Genomic DNA, 16,609 nt, shown 5'->3' with positions numbered 1-16,609 from the left:
TAATATATTATATTAAAAACATGTGAAAACATTATTAATTTTTTATAACAAAAAATTAATCAATTTTCCTTTAAAAATAATAAAAAATTACTATTTCAAAATACAATTGTGTTTTTTACTTTCTACTTTTGGTGTATAACCATGATTCTTTTCTATTCCGTTACAAATAAATGTAATGTATGTCACCTTAGTACCCCTAAATATATAAATAATCATGAGTAATTATATTGTAGATGACAATTTCATTGCATTCTTTTATAATCATGTCTTCATCCACCCCTTTAGTATAATGTCAATTGTATGTTTAGTCCAAACAAACGATAAAAAAAAATTGTTGTAGTGTTTCAATGTTCCACTTCTTTCATTCCTAACACATTTTGACCTTGAAATAGTTGTTAAATCTCTATATTACAGGATGCTAACCTAATAACCCTAAATTATTATATAGAAGCCTGGGCTTATATTATACTCTTTTTCTTTTTCTTTTTTAATGTGTTAACCTGAAAATTATGCTGCAAGGCCTAAACCTCCTCTACTCTACTCTAGTCTAAAGAAGAGTTGAAAAGCAAGAAAATTCAATAAATTATTCATACTTTATTATTAACCCCCTTGACGGAGACTCGAAAATTTTGGTTGAGGCTTGGTCATGAGGGACTGTGGACCCTTTACAAAGAAGCTATCAGAGTCATCCTCCAAAGCCTTAGAGAAAAGAGAAGACATATTCTTTGACTTACCCATCAAATGAAGCCTAGAAAAATGATCACCCCATATATCATATGTGTATTTATCCCCAAGGGAAGCCTTCTCTACTGCTTTCATGTCTTTCTGCTCATCGAGTCTGGATCCAGGAGCTCGTGCATGCGGAGCAATGGTGGAGCTTGAAGCCAAAAATGGAGAAGAGTGCAACATATTCGTCGGTGCAGGTCTACCAGCAGAAGGAAATGTAGCCGAGGGCAGTAGTACAGATCTAGGAGTACCTGTTTTTCTTGGCATTGTAGGCTGCTCCTGAGCAGAGATAGACAGGTTTTTAGCAATAAACTTGGACTCCAATGTGTTGGCCTTGGAAATAGATTTTGTAACAACTTCCTTGTCAGAGTGCTGCTGATTACAAACTTGAGAGTGTGAATGATTTCTACCTTCAATAGTTTGGTCCGCAGCGTCATGTGATTGCAGCCACAGATGTTTTGGTGTTGCAGCTGGAGACGTAACACCTGGAGATAAAGGTGATGAAGGAGTAGAGTTCCCACTTTGACTACTGGAAACTTCGAAAAGTGCCACCAATTTGTTGCCAACACCTTTCTTCTTTCGTCGCCTTCTTCCCTTTTCCTTCTCGATATTGATAGTGAGATTTTTAGGTTGGGGTGTTTCTTGTGTGTCAGAATTCTCAATATGTAGAGATTGTGACAACAAAGATGAAGGCAATTCTCTCTCTTTTCTTCTATCTGACAAATCATTAGATTGTTTATCATTTTCCCGAATTGGCTTCACATATTGAGTCCGTTGATCAGGCGGCCCAACCTGATAACCAGAATAACCCATACATGCTGGAGGAGAAGACTTGGCAATTAAATTATCCATCTCAGAGAACAAAGAAAATTTACTGTTTCCGAGGCTAAGTCTGCGAGGGCATTTTCCTGTACTTAAAGTAGTAGCCAAGGAACCTTTGTAACTCTTGCAGAAACAATCATAGGAGCCCAAGGCCAACACCTGAGGCAATATGAACCAGAACATCAGAAGCAACAAAGATGCTGCGACAAAGATCGCTGTAGTGTATTTCTTAAAGCGTGTCCAGAAAATTGATTTCTTGCAGACATTGAGCATAAACATTGGGAGGGTACCCTTCATGGGTATTACAAGAATACCAGTAGCCAAGACAAGCTCGAGATCTCGGTGTACCACACTTGCAGAAAAATCTGTCTGATATGATATCAGAACCTCGGTCAATTCTCCTGGTTCAATAGCAAAACCTTTGCATGTTTGTACCATAAAACCATCTAATTCACAATCTTTGCCGGACACTTTTATTTTTCTTACCTCCAATGGCAAATCACCAGTGTTTTTTGCATATAGCTTCTTCAACAGCGGCTGCGAACAGGAATAATAAGTGTCTTCCATGTTAGCAAAAATACCCAAAGGGGAGAGGTTGACAGGAACCGGTAAGCTGAAGTTAAACTCTATACTCTGAACAGGCTCAGATGCTTCATGCAGAAGTAGAGAAAGTGAACCTCCAAATCCCCTAAGAGAAAGCCACTCAACACCAGAAAGATTGTTTCTTATCAGGGCAGAACTTTTCCACTCGCATCGAGATGAGGGGCGAAAAAGTATTGGCCCAAAAGATGCACTACCATGAGGATGTAAATAAGCTTCTGTTACTGCCCTCTCTGCTATTGAAAAGCCATACCTACTTGGAATATTAGATTCTTCGTGAACCAAACTACCTGATGAAGGAGGCTGTATAAGACCATCTGTGCCCTTGCATTCATTAATAATCTCTCCCGAGTTCAGAATAAGCTGCAGAATAACTGGTTCTTCGCTAGGATTGTTCACAGAGATCCACTTAGCTTGAAAACTTCCAACCTGAACCACTGGGTACAATAGCTCATTATCAACAAGCACAGACATGCCACCTCTAGCACCTTGAGATTTCCAGTTTTCTAGCACTAATTCATCCGCATCTGATGCTTCCAGTCCCTGCCTCAACATACAAATTCAGAAATGTATAATGGTTATGGTGCATAACAGGTATTATTAAAGAATAAACATTGTTTAAAAAACATCCAGAGATCACATTGCTTAAAGTGCAGCTAACAGTATGAGTCACATCTGGTACACGGATCAGTAAAATAATTAATAAAGAAAAGCGAAACTAATTTCGAGAAAAAAATATGTTGCTTCCCAACTTTTCAGTTTCCTACCGAGGGGAATCTAAGGAGAGGCAAATATAGGGGAGAAAACAAAGCAAGTAATAACAGCTCTTCTAAGAGAATATAGAAGGCAACAAATGACAGTATTTAAGAGGCAAGAACCAAAAATCAATTTTCTGGGATAGCATGAGCATACATGCATGTTACTGCAACCAACCTAATAAAAAAGATACAACTTCCAAGCTTTCATATCTTAGAACCAGTAAACAACATTATAAAAAAAACCCTACAATATTCTTCAATGATATTAATTATAAACCAAACTAAGTGAAAATCTGATCTTTTTCATTAATCATTATGCAACACATACAAACTAATTTTCCTTCTCCCCAAAAAATAGTCATGTGCTTCTCCCCTTCATCTCTCTCATTCTTTACACCTAGCGTTACATACATGTGCTATCCTACTAACCCACTATGTGGAAAAAGGAGTTCTTGTGACTAGTAAAATTTAATCAACATCACTCTAAATAAACATAAAACATTTGGAAGAAAAGATAAGAGCAAATCTACTATCTTCCTTTTCTTTTCTTTTCTTTTTTTTTTTTTTTTTTTGAACGACATTTGGAGATAGAAAAATCCTGCTAGTCCAAATTGAATTATTGGGTCCAACCTACATGGCTTGAATTGATTGGATTTTCATAAATTATTTAATATTTTTTAACAATTCATTTTTATTTGAAAATTTTTTAAAGCCAATAATTATCAAACAAGTGGATTGTGAGAAGATCTCAAAGGTGATATATAGCAAAGTTCTTCGAGATATTACTGTCAGATTAAGACCTATACACAGAATAAAATGTGCAAACCTTGGTCTCTGATGGCGTGTACACATCACTGCTTAAGGGTATTGTTCTGCTAATGCCAGATTCACCAATTTCAGAGTGACCTTTATATCCAACAGAAGAATCTTTCAAATTTCTGGAGCAAACATGAAATATTTCCTGGCAAGAAACTTCTATCTGAGGACTAGTGGAGTCGTTTGTCAGTACATGCAATTTACAGTTCTCATACATGTTAGGTAAATCTGGTGGAGAATCACGCATATGACTACAAGTAACAACAGCAACTTGTGTATCACTGCCAGGAAAGAGTAGTAAGCCTTCCATGTATCTAATATGCAATACTTGGGTTTCAGCAACTTCGGTAATCTTAGCAACATTCAAAAGGAACGGGGCACCATTTCGTAAAGAGATAGCAACTACAGCTTCACTGGAATTATATGGATATAATATCTCGAGAGATACTGAAACAGATCCTGATACCTCATGTACTGCTTTTCCATTCAGTTCAGCTTCAAAAGGAACCACAACAGTGTCAAACTTGTCCTGTGAAGGCCTTAGCAATTGCATACATAATGCACCAAAAACTTTTCCTTTTGATTCAACGGAGAAGTCTATTTCTATAATAGTTTCAGTGCTGTGTGGACCAATTTCCCAGTTTTTAAGGGGCCTCATACCCATCAGGGGGAAACCAAATTGACCATTCCTTACAAGCAACCAATCATCAATGCTTGGAAAATCAAGCAACTCTGGATCTTCAAAGTTTCTGACACTACAAATTGCTTCTGTGTAAATGGAAGTCTGCCCTAAAGAAATAGATACCCATGCAGTCACTTTCTCCACAGAGAGGGTTTCATCAAAGGAATTTGACAAAGACAAACTCCTACTCCACCTTCTACCAAAAGATGCATTAACATCTACTAACGACGTAATTCCATAAGGAGATTCAATGGCGAAACCCTTAGCCTGTATCACGAAACCACCAGAGCTTGTTTGCAAAATGAGGTGAGCTGAGGATGAACCGAACCATCTAGGTAAGAAAACAAAACAAATTGAAACTGCTTCACCAGGTCCTAGTAAAGCTTCACTAAAATTACAGGGATAAAACTGTGAGTCAGTACTAAAAGGTTCATAGACATGTAAAATCTTGTCATTACATGTGTTTTCCACCGTTAAAAATGCTAAAGAAGGGAAATACATATACTTGTGACCCCAATCCAATATTGCAGGGTTAATTTCTACATGACGTGAAGAAGAACCTTTAAAAGAATCAGATTTGGCTATCTCAATGTTGACTTTAGCCTTAGAACTTGTGCTCTTCTGATTAAGCAAAGGTGCATTACAGGAAGAAACATCATTTTGAATAGCACTATCTGACTGAATGGATGATAACTTGTTAGTACCTTCTCTTGAATTCAAAGAGCAAGAAACAGTTCTTCCATTAAATAACTTAAACAAGCCATAATCCATCGACCAGCTATTATTCCTTGTTTCCCTAGTATCTTCAGCTGATCCTACAGTTATAGAATCATCATACTGACTACCAGAAGCATCGACTGCAGCTGCTTCAAGCCTAAGATCATTAGAAGAGAAACCTCGCAAAGTTGAAGGGAAGCAGAATGATTGTGAATTGGTACAAATGCTATCAATATTTAAGTAGGTTCTTGGATTTCCATACTCAGTACTGACATCTTGAAAGGCAGCATTCAAATTATCTTCATAAGACCTGCAAGCCTCATATTGTGCTGATTTTTGTTTGCCATTTTTAGAGCACGGTTCACATGTTGCAAGACAAAAAATGGTACACAAAAGAAGCACAATAAAGTGGGGCATTCTAGCTCGATAAGACAACCCCCTGGATAAAAAAAAGAACAAGTACTAGTTACATTACACATGACTTAGTTTCCACTGCACAATGTAGAAAACTACTTAATATAAAGGTAACTAAGGTCATCCTCAGCACATAAAGAAGCTACAATTACAATAAGAATCATTAGAAGGAACTAAAAAGTTCAATTCTGAAAGCTAGTTTTGCAGCAAAAGAAGAAAAAAAATATCATTCTTTTTTGCCGTTTTCTACCAGATTTTAACAGCCAAACAGAATCCAAGTCATGCAGATACGTTGGCCCCTGTATTTCTATTTCTATTTTTTATTTTATAGTTGGGTCCATGAAAAATAAAGTATAGAAACAAAGAAGCTGCATTAACACATGATATATATAACCCAAATTCAATTCTTTAAAGGCCTCAGCAATAATTAGTTAACTAATCCCATATTTATCTACTTATGTTAGCTACTTAAAGTAAACAAACAAAACCATTGTACCAGAAACAAAAGACGCAGCAATATTCTCTCCCATATAATTCAAAATGCGTCGAAACCAAAACATTAATAGCTAAACTTTTAAGAATTAACTAAAAGCACCACACAAAAAACCAAAACAGCAATAGCTCCAAAAGCATTCGTATTACAGATTTTAATGATAGTTAACGCAATAATCAACTCTCAAAACGACTTCTTAAGCTACAACCGGAGCATCAAAAGCCCAAGTTCTGCTTAAAATAGAAAAAAAAAATAACGATGAGAAATACCCAGAAAGGGAAACACTATTTATGAGTGAAAAGAAACCCCAAAAAATAAAAACAACTAGAAACGAAGTTTATCAAACATGGTAACAAAAAGGGTATTCAAAGTTCCAAAAATGGCAAATACCCAACAACAACAATAACAAAAAGAGACAGAGAGACTGACCCAGATGAAGCAAAAGCAATCAGATAACGAAACTAGGATTTTCAGAAACATCGACAGCCAAAAAACGGTGTAAATGTAAAGGACAAGGGAAAAGGTGGAGAGAGTTTGAAGTTGGACGTACCAGAGTCTGAAAACAGAGAACTGGGTCTGAGCTCCAATCATTAGGGCTTCAAAGTCCATATTTGAGTAAGGAAGAAGAGAAGACCATCTGGGGTTAAAGGGTTTTCGGCTTGAATTCGGGATGCGACGACGGCTACCACCACCACCTGATACCAGCGAGTGAATAATGGTGTATTGGCCTCGGAGATTGAGAAGCAAAAAGCTCTAAAAGGAAGAGAGTAATTATTCATGGAAATGACCGCTTAATAGCTTGACCAATACTTAAACTACCATTTTGACCCTATTCATTAAGCGAACTCAATAAAAGTTCGATTCCATTACATTGGTAAAATGGTCATTTCATTTATAAGGGACCCTACCCCAAGTGGGCGTTGAAGCCTTTTGAAGAGTAGTTTGTGGACTTCGGTGAATAAAAATGACTTTTCTATAGTTTCCGTTATTTTATTTTTTATTTAAAAAATAAAACAAAAACAAAGATTTTTAAGGATGTAATGTTTTAAAAGTTATAATAATTTTTATTTTCAAAATTCAACTCTTCCACAAAATTAGGTATCTAAAATTAATAAAATTATTTATTCTAAATTGCAAAATGATTATAGGGTATATCCTCACCCTACCTGAGATACATTATTGTCATTTAGGAACAAATTTAGGCAAACTCTTTAATTGCAACGAACAAATTCAGTAGTTTCAATATTTATGGTTTCACTAAAATGTACTATAAATTTTTCCTCAAATGTTAAGACAATACTATATAAAGTATGGAGATTTCCGGGCTAAAAAAAAGTAAAACAGGTGCACAGTAAAGTTTCCTTTCCTTGTTCAGAATATAACTTCAAACATTATAAAATATTATTAATATAATAATATTTAATACTTAATAATTATATTAATATAAATTCAAATATTATAAAATATTTTTATAATACATCATTTTAATACGTGTAACTTACATAAATATAACAATTCTCCAGTAGGGTTTCATTTTAAGCCTTACCGGTGTAGCTCTCAGTATTTCTCGACCCGTGAGCAGTTTTTGGCGTAATTTTTTTTTTACCATGTATATTGTACTTGTTTAGAGCATCCTGCAAATTTTTAGAAAATTCTGAATAGTTTACAGTACCGAAAACTAGGCTCAAACATGTTGTTTTTCATGCGCATAAAAAAAATTAGTCACGCGTGCAACATGTTTGAACCTAGTTTTCGGTACTGTAAACTATTCGAAATTTTCTGAAAATTTGCAGGATGCTCTAAATAGCTACAATATACACGGTCATAAAAAATCGCGTCAAAAATTGTTCACGGGTCGAGAACACTGAGAGCATCACCAGTAGGACTTAAAGTAAAGCTCCTATAAGAAAATTCATTCATATTAGACCACAACAAATACATTATATATAAGTGTTGTGTGTATACAAATAGTATGATTATGTAACTACTTACAAAATTAGTATAACATTTCTCTTTTATCAATAATAATATCATGAATATTTTGTACACTAACTAAGGTAGTTTGTGATATAAAATTTTATCATATTCTCTTTTTTTTAAATCATAAACAATGTTTTGGTTTAATTTTTATTTTTAATATGTTTATGTCATTCTTTTATATATAATATTATTTATTTATTTAAAATTTATGTGACAATCATAAGAAATTAATAAAAATAATTAATAATTTTTCTAAATAAAACTAAGCAAGCATGCATTGCATGTTATTTACAACTAATTTTTAATAAATTAGTCATGTTGGAACTTTTATTTTATAAAAAACTATAAAACAAAAAATCTATAAGAAAAAATAAAATATTTTGCAAAATATCCATAATTCTACATTTTATTAAATATTAAATTTTATTATCTACTACTTTTAAAATTGCAATAATAATTTTTTTATTTTATAAAATTTATCAAAATTAAAGTTCCATCATGTTTTAGTAAAAAAAAATTAATAAGATATTTTTATTCTTATTTTATTATAATATTATGGTAAGTTTATTCAATTTATTATGTTTTTCAGACAAAAAAACTAATTATTTTTAAATTTAACAACATTGTATTTAATACTCATTTTTATTATTTTTATCTTAGATTTATTTATTTTTTAAAAAAAGATAGATTATTATAGATTATATTGATTCATTTTTTTCGTCAAACACCCAAAGAATAATTATGTAGGAATTCGTAATAGTGGACTCAAATATTTGATGTGTGTTTAACGAATAATAATTGTTGAAAAGAGTAAATAAATGGAGAGATGATTTATAGTGGTTCGACAAAAAAGTGACATGCGCCCACTGAGTCATTTTGATTGATCTATAAGCTTGGAAGCTTTGATTACATTTACATTTTAGAGCTCTTAAGAGTGAAGCTTCTAAGTGTTTGGTACTAAGGGGTGGTATGAACGGACTCCCCCTTCCATCATTTACATTGCAATATTTATGGAGGAAAAGACATGAGGATTTGACGGTGAAAAGTTGTTTCCTAATCTGGCTAATTCCCGAAAGTTATGGGAATATCTCAAGTCTCTGTATCCACCAAATGGAGTAATGAAGTTCATCTGTATAATTTGCTACTGCAAAAGTGGGCGACTCCAAAGTGGGTGACGCGGGAGTGGACAACGCTGGTACATACGAATGTGGCAAGGGCCTCTTTGGAAAGCAACAAGAATGCCATTAATTATAGTTAACGAGGGCCATACTTCCACGAAAGTGGCAACGTGGCACACTTTTGGCACAATGTTGTTGGGATTTATGTCCTTAAAGCATATTTCTGTATGAACGATTACTGTTAATTAAATAAAGTTAATATTTTTCACTCATATTTGTATTTAATTATACATGTCATTTATCATGAAGTTCCAATATTATTGATGTGGTCTTGAATTAAGTATATGTATAACGATATATATACAAGTGGATTTAATTCAAGATAATAATATAAAAATTGTCTGTAATTGCTAAATAAAGTGGGGGTTTTATTTAATATAGATTATGAGTACGGTCTATCTTCTGTTTAAGATAGAGAAGTTTATCCAGTCTGTTAAGTGTAGCGACACAAAGAGATAGAGGTACCGTATACAACATAGATTGTATTGGACTAGGACACGATGAAATAAAGAACTTCTGATAATCTCCGTTAAAATATAGCAGTTCAACATTCATCAATCGATGGTTGCTTTGAGACTTGACCTCAATCCTGAAGTAAGTATTGAACTCATATTTGTGCTTTTATGACTTTTGACTTATTGGGTAAGGTTCACTATTCCTAGGATCGAATTCTTGATATCTTGGAGTCATAGAACTACAAGTGGCTGTGAACATACTTCATAGATATGGAATATGCTCCTACTTAAATGAAAAGCATATTAGTTGTTTCTTTTAGTGTTGATTCGGGCCTTGAACATAAAGTGTTCATCAATCGATGGTCGCTTTGAAACTTGACCTCAATCCTGAAGTAAGTAATGAACTCCTATTTGTGCTTTTATGACTTTTGACTTATCGGGTAAGGTTCAATATTCCTACGACCGAATTCCTGATATCATGGAGTCATAGAACTACAAGTGGATGAGAACATACTTCACATATATGGAATATGCTCCTTACTTAAATGAAATCAGATTAGTTGTTACTTTTAGTGTTGATTCGAGGCTTGAACATAGAGCGCTCAATTTCTGTTAGAAAACATAAATTTCATTCTATAATTAAATTTATAGAATAATGTTCATTAGAGGATCAATGGAAGTAATTGATAAAGACATAATTAGAGAGGTTAACGGACATTAAAACCTAGCTTTAATTATGAACAACTAGCAGAGGGTCATAACTCATGCAATGACTAAATCAACTGATGACTTTATAGTTATAACTTCTAATAATATAAAACTGTAGTTTCAAGAGTTCAACTATGAATTTCTAGTAGAATAATTCATAGTTAATAAATTAATTAATAGAACTAAGAGTTAGTGAAATTAATTAAATTATTGAAGCTTAGAACTGTGGGTCCATATTGTCCACATACTAGCTTGATAACACAAAGATATGATTTTGGTGTTAAAAGGAAATATTTAAAAACAATAAAGTATTATTTTTAATCTCACAAATTAATATTATTTGTGAAATAATATTTAAATGTTATTTGTGAAATAATATTTAATGGAAAATAAAATTATATCAATACTTTTGTAAAATTAATATAATTATATTTAATTTTGTGGTATAATTGTATACTGCATAAAATAATATAATAATGCCAACATATATCATTTTATAGAAATAAAATACCACATGGCCCACAACCCTGCAGTTGACGCTAACCACAGTCTAAATGGATTGTGGTCCACACATAGGCCCAATTTGATTAGGGCTATGTCTTATTTCTATTGTTATATTAATAGAATATAACATCAAGAAAAAAAAAAAAAAGACATCAGATGCATTTCACGTTATTTGCCAAGAGAGAAAAATAGAGAACTGTGTTCTCTCTAAATTGTGAGAAGAACATTCTCTCATGTGTTGAGATTCAAAAGTATGTTCTTTTGTATTCTACCAAATATCATAGATATCCACCTATCTCATTTTCTTTGTGTGAGCCATAGTGTGGAAGATGGTGGGTTAGGAGGCTAATACGCTATTTGATCTACACGTGTTCTATATCTAGAAAATGTATTTGTAATTTTTTATTTTATTCATATTCATATCGCATGAGAAAGATCTCATTCTAGTTATGGTTCCTAGAGTGGTTCATTATTCTACTTTAAGAATTGTTATTTTTGCATTGAAATATTATCTCATGTTTCCGCTGGATTGTCAATCACATTTTCCAAAAGTGACATACGTCCATTGAGTCATTTTTATTGATGTATAAGCTTGGAAGCTTTGATTACATTTACATTTTATAGCTCTTAAGAGTGGAGCTTCTAGGTGTTTGGTACTAAGGAGTGGTATGAACAGACTCCCCCTTCCATCATTTACATTGCAGTATTTATAGAGGAAAAGACGAGAAGATTTCACAGTGAAAAGTTGTTTCCTAATCTGGCTAATTCCCGAAAGTTGTGGGAATATCTCAAGTCTCTGTATCCGCCAAATGGAGTAATGAAGTTCATTTGTATTATTTGCTACTGCAAAAGTGGGTGACTCGGAGTGGGCGGATCCAAAATGGGTGACACAAGAGTGGACAATGCTGGTACATATAGATGTAGCAAGAGCCTCTTTGCAAAGCAACAAGAATGCCATTAATTATAGTTAACAAGGGCCACACTTCCACGAAAGTGGCGATGTGGGTATACTCAGCGAGGTGCACACTATTGGCGTGGTGCGGCCCGTTATGCGATGGGCACCGTTGGCGCAGTGGGTATCATTGACGCAGTGTGTACAATTGGCGTAGTTCGCCTCGTTGGTGAGGTGCTAACTATTTGCTATGTGTGCACCGCTTGCGTGTTGCGTACTATTGGCACGGTGCGCCCCGTTGATGCGGTGCATACCGTTGGCACGGTATGTACCATTAGTGTGGTGCATCCCATTGGCAAGGTGCGAACTATTGGCTATGTGTGCACCGTTGGCATGGTGCGTACTGTTGGCATAGTGCGTCCCATCGATGCAGTGCATATCATTGGCACGATACATACCATTGGTGCAGTGCGCCCCGTTAGCGAGGTGCGAACTATTGGCTATGCATGCACCACACCTCGTTGGCGAAGTCCTCACTTGGGCGACCCCTTAAACACGGTCATGTAGGTCAAGCTAGCGACTTCTAAAACTTGATGATGTGAACCAATTATAACTGGGTGACCCCCTTGCGAGGTGGGTGTTTTTGTGACACTTCCTCCGAAAATAAAGTACTTCGTTAATGTGGGTCTTTGTACTTTGATCATTTGCCATGTCTATGTCCACATCATTGTGACAAAAATGAGTGTAACAAATTAAATAAACCTATTTTAATGATAATAAAATAAAAATAAAATAACTTTAAAATTATATTAATTGTGAAACAAAAGTTATCATTAATTTAAAAAAAAACAAATAAGCTAGTTTAATAATTAACTAAAATCTAAATGTAAAGAACCTAAGATAATAATTTTCCAATAAACATTGATAAGAATATAGCGTTCTTATAAACTTAGTTGTTATAACAACAAATGTACTTAATGTTGTGATTGGTTAAATACATGGTGAAATTGTTTAGGCACATTACAAAAACACAGGGGCTATACTGAGAACAAACGTCGTCGGTAGAAGCACGTATGTCCTCGATAGACACTATGTTGAGAACATGTCATCGGTAGAAAGTTCTCGGTACATCCTCGTTGGTAGAGGAAAATTTTTACCGATGACATTAAATATGTTCTCGGTATAAGTTGTACCGAGGACAAATGTTCTCGTAGAGAGTTGATAATATCATCGGTGGAACCTATTCAGTTTTGTCATCTGGATGGGCTATACCAAGGACAATGTCCTCGGTATAGATTGAGTCGAGATTTTTTTTTTATTTGTGCAATTTTTACTTATTTATATATTTATTTATTGATTTAATTTGAATTAAATATAAAATAATAGATTAAAATTAAAACACTTATATTAAACATATAAATAAAAATATAAGAGTACGTTTGCCCATCAAAATAAAGAGTTTTCCTAAATATGAAAATGTAATAGTCCATAATAATAAAACTCATACATAAGTCCTACTGACTCGGTGCTCCAACATCGGGATCATCAAGTGGTGGTGGGGCACATAGAGATCTCGGGGTGATACAATGAGTCCGGATGTGCTTCTTTAATTTTCGAACACGCTCTCTCATCTCAACAATCTCTTCATCTCTAGTTTATGGAGGATCAATAGTAAATAGAGTTTGACCCCTTATGTTAAGGATACGCTCATATCATTTCTGGTGGCCACGCCGTTTTCCGAAGACAGTTTTAACCAAAGACAAGTCGTCATCTTCAGGCGCGCTCGAAACTGGTGTGAAACTCTCAGTATCAGTTGAGTGTGTCTGATGTGTGTCGCGATATGCACGCAATTCATCCTATGATAAAATATATAATGTAATTATGTATTGTAAATAAACAATTAAAAATTTGAAAATTGTTTAAAAAAACTTAACGTACCTAGGTTTTTTTGGTTGTTTCTGTCACCCACCCTGTGCCTGATTTATGGTGAATTTCCATCCAGCTATCCGGGATCGGCTAAAGTTGCCTAGTCTCTAAATTGTGATGTCACTTACATATTTAAAAGTAATTAAACGTAAATAAGAAAAACAAACTTAAAAATAATTAATTAACTAACTTTTTTATAGCGCAACGCTGAGATTGATTGAGAACCTCCGTAGCTGAGCTCTTTTAGTTTCTTCATATTTTCCTTGTTGACCCCAGAACGTTTCTGCAAAAAGTTTCTGTTAGTAATATATTTAATTAAGAGAGTTAAGTTTAGCAATAATTTAATACCATAATTTATGGACGTCGGAAAAATTCAATGGCTTTTTGCCACTGCGTATCTGTTAGAGTTTTATGCCCTAAATAAAACTCAATTTCTTTGTAATCTCATTTATTATCAATAAAAGAATATAAATCATTTTTTGACTTGGTCAATCACTTTGCTCACATTTTTTATTTTCATGATTATTTGTTTAATATAAACTTCTATTAAATCTCGAGCATATAGCTAATTGTATTTATAGTGACGTAATCACAGTGGAATATAAATATGATTATATGTTCAAAATAAGTTAGTCCTTAGATTAGTCAGTGCACAGGATTTACACTGACTTGTCAATCTACGATATCATCTACTTACACATTGTGGTGTTATGTTCTTTCCAGAACATTAGCAAAGTAGATAAGATCGGATGTATTTGTTACATCGGACATGACCGATATTGACAGTGTTAGAGAATATATTTTTATACTCAATGGAAATATGGAAAAACCAAAATACAACTCTATGCAAAAATACAATAGACAATGTAATTGATTAAATAAATATTACAACTCAATTGCTCAAAATACAAGTACATATAAAGAGGTAGAAGAAGAAGATTACAAACTCAAAACAATAATACAAGTAAATAAGATCAACAAGATCAAAAGAGTGAAAATAAAATCAATAAAAAGAACAAACTCTCACACAACCAAAGTGTAGAGTAGTGGGGATCACCAACTTGAACAAGGTTCAAAACCTTTGTCCAAAAGCTTATTTTCCCTTATTCTCTAAGCATTAAGGGATCTCTCTGGGAAATAGCTCTCTGAAATTATCAAGCCTCTATGGTGTATTTTCCAGCCAAGTGCTTTGTGGATGGAAAATGGTGTGTCTTACAAGTGAGCATTAGGCTCCTATTTATAGAGTTTTGAGACACCCTTTGAATTTCAAATTCCACCAACCCCCATGGTTGTTACCAATGATTAATTGGATATTTATGGAATTAAAATAGAGATTTAGGAGTTACTTGGCTGTTGGAAACGTTCAAAATTGGATAAAACCGAAGTTTGGAAAATGATGTTAGCCGCTCAGGCCACAGCCTGAAAAACATGAGCTGCGGCCCACGATGTTTTCTGCCTCTTAGGCCGCGACTTGAAAAACATAGGCAGCGGGGCAAGTCGTTTTTTCAGCAACTAATTTTCTAAATTTGCCAAAACATTCCAAATTCATTCCCACTTGATTTTGTAACTTCCATACACATTATGGGAGTTAAAATCACATCTCTAACAGCCATATCTCTTATCGCTTTTGAGAAATTCAAATCAAAATGTGTAATATCAAATCTACACATTATTGAGTAATATTTGGGAGTTACAAGTTTGTTTTTTTTTGTAACTCCAAAATATGTCATATTTGCCACACTCATGTGTCCAATTTTTGTGACTCTCAATAATATGTTACAAGTTGTGACAAATCACATTATTTAATCTAACATTATATTATTTAAAATAATATAACAGACAGTTGATAGGATAAGTAAACATACTGTTATTATCTATTCTAGTCATCTCATATAGTTGACCATGGGTCAATTCAATATCAGTTCTGAGTGGTTAGTATTCTAACTGATTTTATTATTTGAGTTCTTTGACTTGTTCGTTATCAGTTTACCCTACGGATTAGCCCATACCTACATCTTGGGAACTCGGTAGTATAATTGAGTGGGAGTGTTAATCATAGATATGAACATCTATAGCTTCTGATGAAGAAGTGAAACGATGGTTTCCTTTTAGTTTGGTTCAAGGTGTTCAGTAATTAATATTAGTTTACTTAAATATCATTTACAAGGAACTAGGTGTTTTAAAGATAAAATACAATGAGGGGTAAAACGACATTTTAGTCTCATCTCACTGTAGACCGTCTATAGAGGATTGAGTGGAAATTATGGTTGTAACAATGGATAATTAATAACATATCTATATTTGTTATAGAGGGTTCGATGAATTCAAGAGTGCAACTCCAAGTCTTTAGTGGAGTCAAGAGGAATTAATAAGTTAGTAAATTTATTTGTTAGATTTATGATAACTTATTGGAGCTTGATTTCATAGGCCCATGATCCCCACTGTACCTTGGATAAAATCATCTAGATAGTCTCAATTAATTGATTTAATTATCAAAGTTGACCAGGTCAATTTTGGATAGTTTCACAGAGTTATGTAATTTTGAGAAGAGAAGATAAATTATGGCAGATTTATTAATTAAGATAAATTGGTATCTAAATTAATAAATAAATTTAAATCAAGGTTCAAATTATAAATAATTAATTTGATAAATGATTTAAATAATTATTTAATTAATTAAATCAATAGAAAATAATACATACCTTGATTTTTAAGTCCAATGAGCTTATAATCAAATGAGAAATTTCACGGGCCTAAAGCCCATGATAATTTCGACCTAGGGCTGCTAATTGGCTATTATTTTATTGATTTTTTAATTAAATAAATGACATAATTGAGTCTATAAAATGAATGTTAAGAGAGAAGTCAAAACATAAGTTCAGATTTCTGAAACACAAGTTTTTGATAGGTTTTAGATTCTCTCTAAACATAAGTCATT

At 33.5% G+C, this 16,609-nt stretch overlaps 1 protein-coding gene across 1 annotated transcript; it reads right to left on the bottom strand.

The window, feature by feature from the left end:
- Positions 1-574: 574 nt before the first annotated feature.
- On the bottom strand, positions 575-6,805 carry LOC133810693 (uncharacterized). Its single transcript, XM_062246075.1, has 3 exons — positions 6,579-6,805; positions 3,733-5,560; positions 575-2,691 (listed from the first exon to the last, which is right to left on the bottom strand). Exons 1-3 carry the CDS (start codon positions 6,635-6,637, stop codon positions 601-603), a joined length of 3,978 nt encoding a protein of 1,325 aa, XP_062102059.1. The 5' UTR covers positions 6,638-6,805; the 3' UTR covers positions 575-600.
- Between the last annotated feature and the right edge of the window lie 9,804 nt (positions 6,806-16,609).

This window comes from Humulus lupulus, chromosome 1 (genome assembly GCF_963169125.1).
Source record: "Humulus lupulus chromosome 1, drHumLupu1.1, whole genome shotgun sequence".
In the NCBI taxonomy this organism is placed as follows: domain Eukaryota; kingdom Viridiplantae; phylum Streptophyta; class Magnoliopsida; order Rosales; family Cannabaceae; genus Humulus; species Humulus lupulus.
Note: the sequence above shows the minus strand (reverse complement) of the source record. Positions and strands in the feature narration are given on the sequence as shown.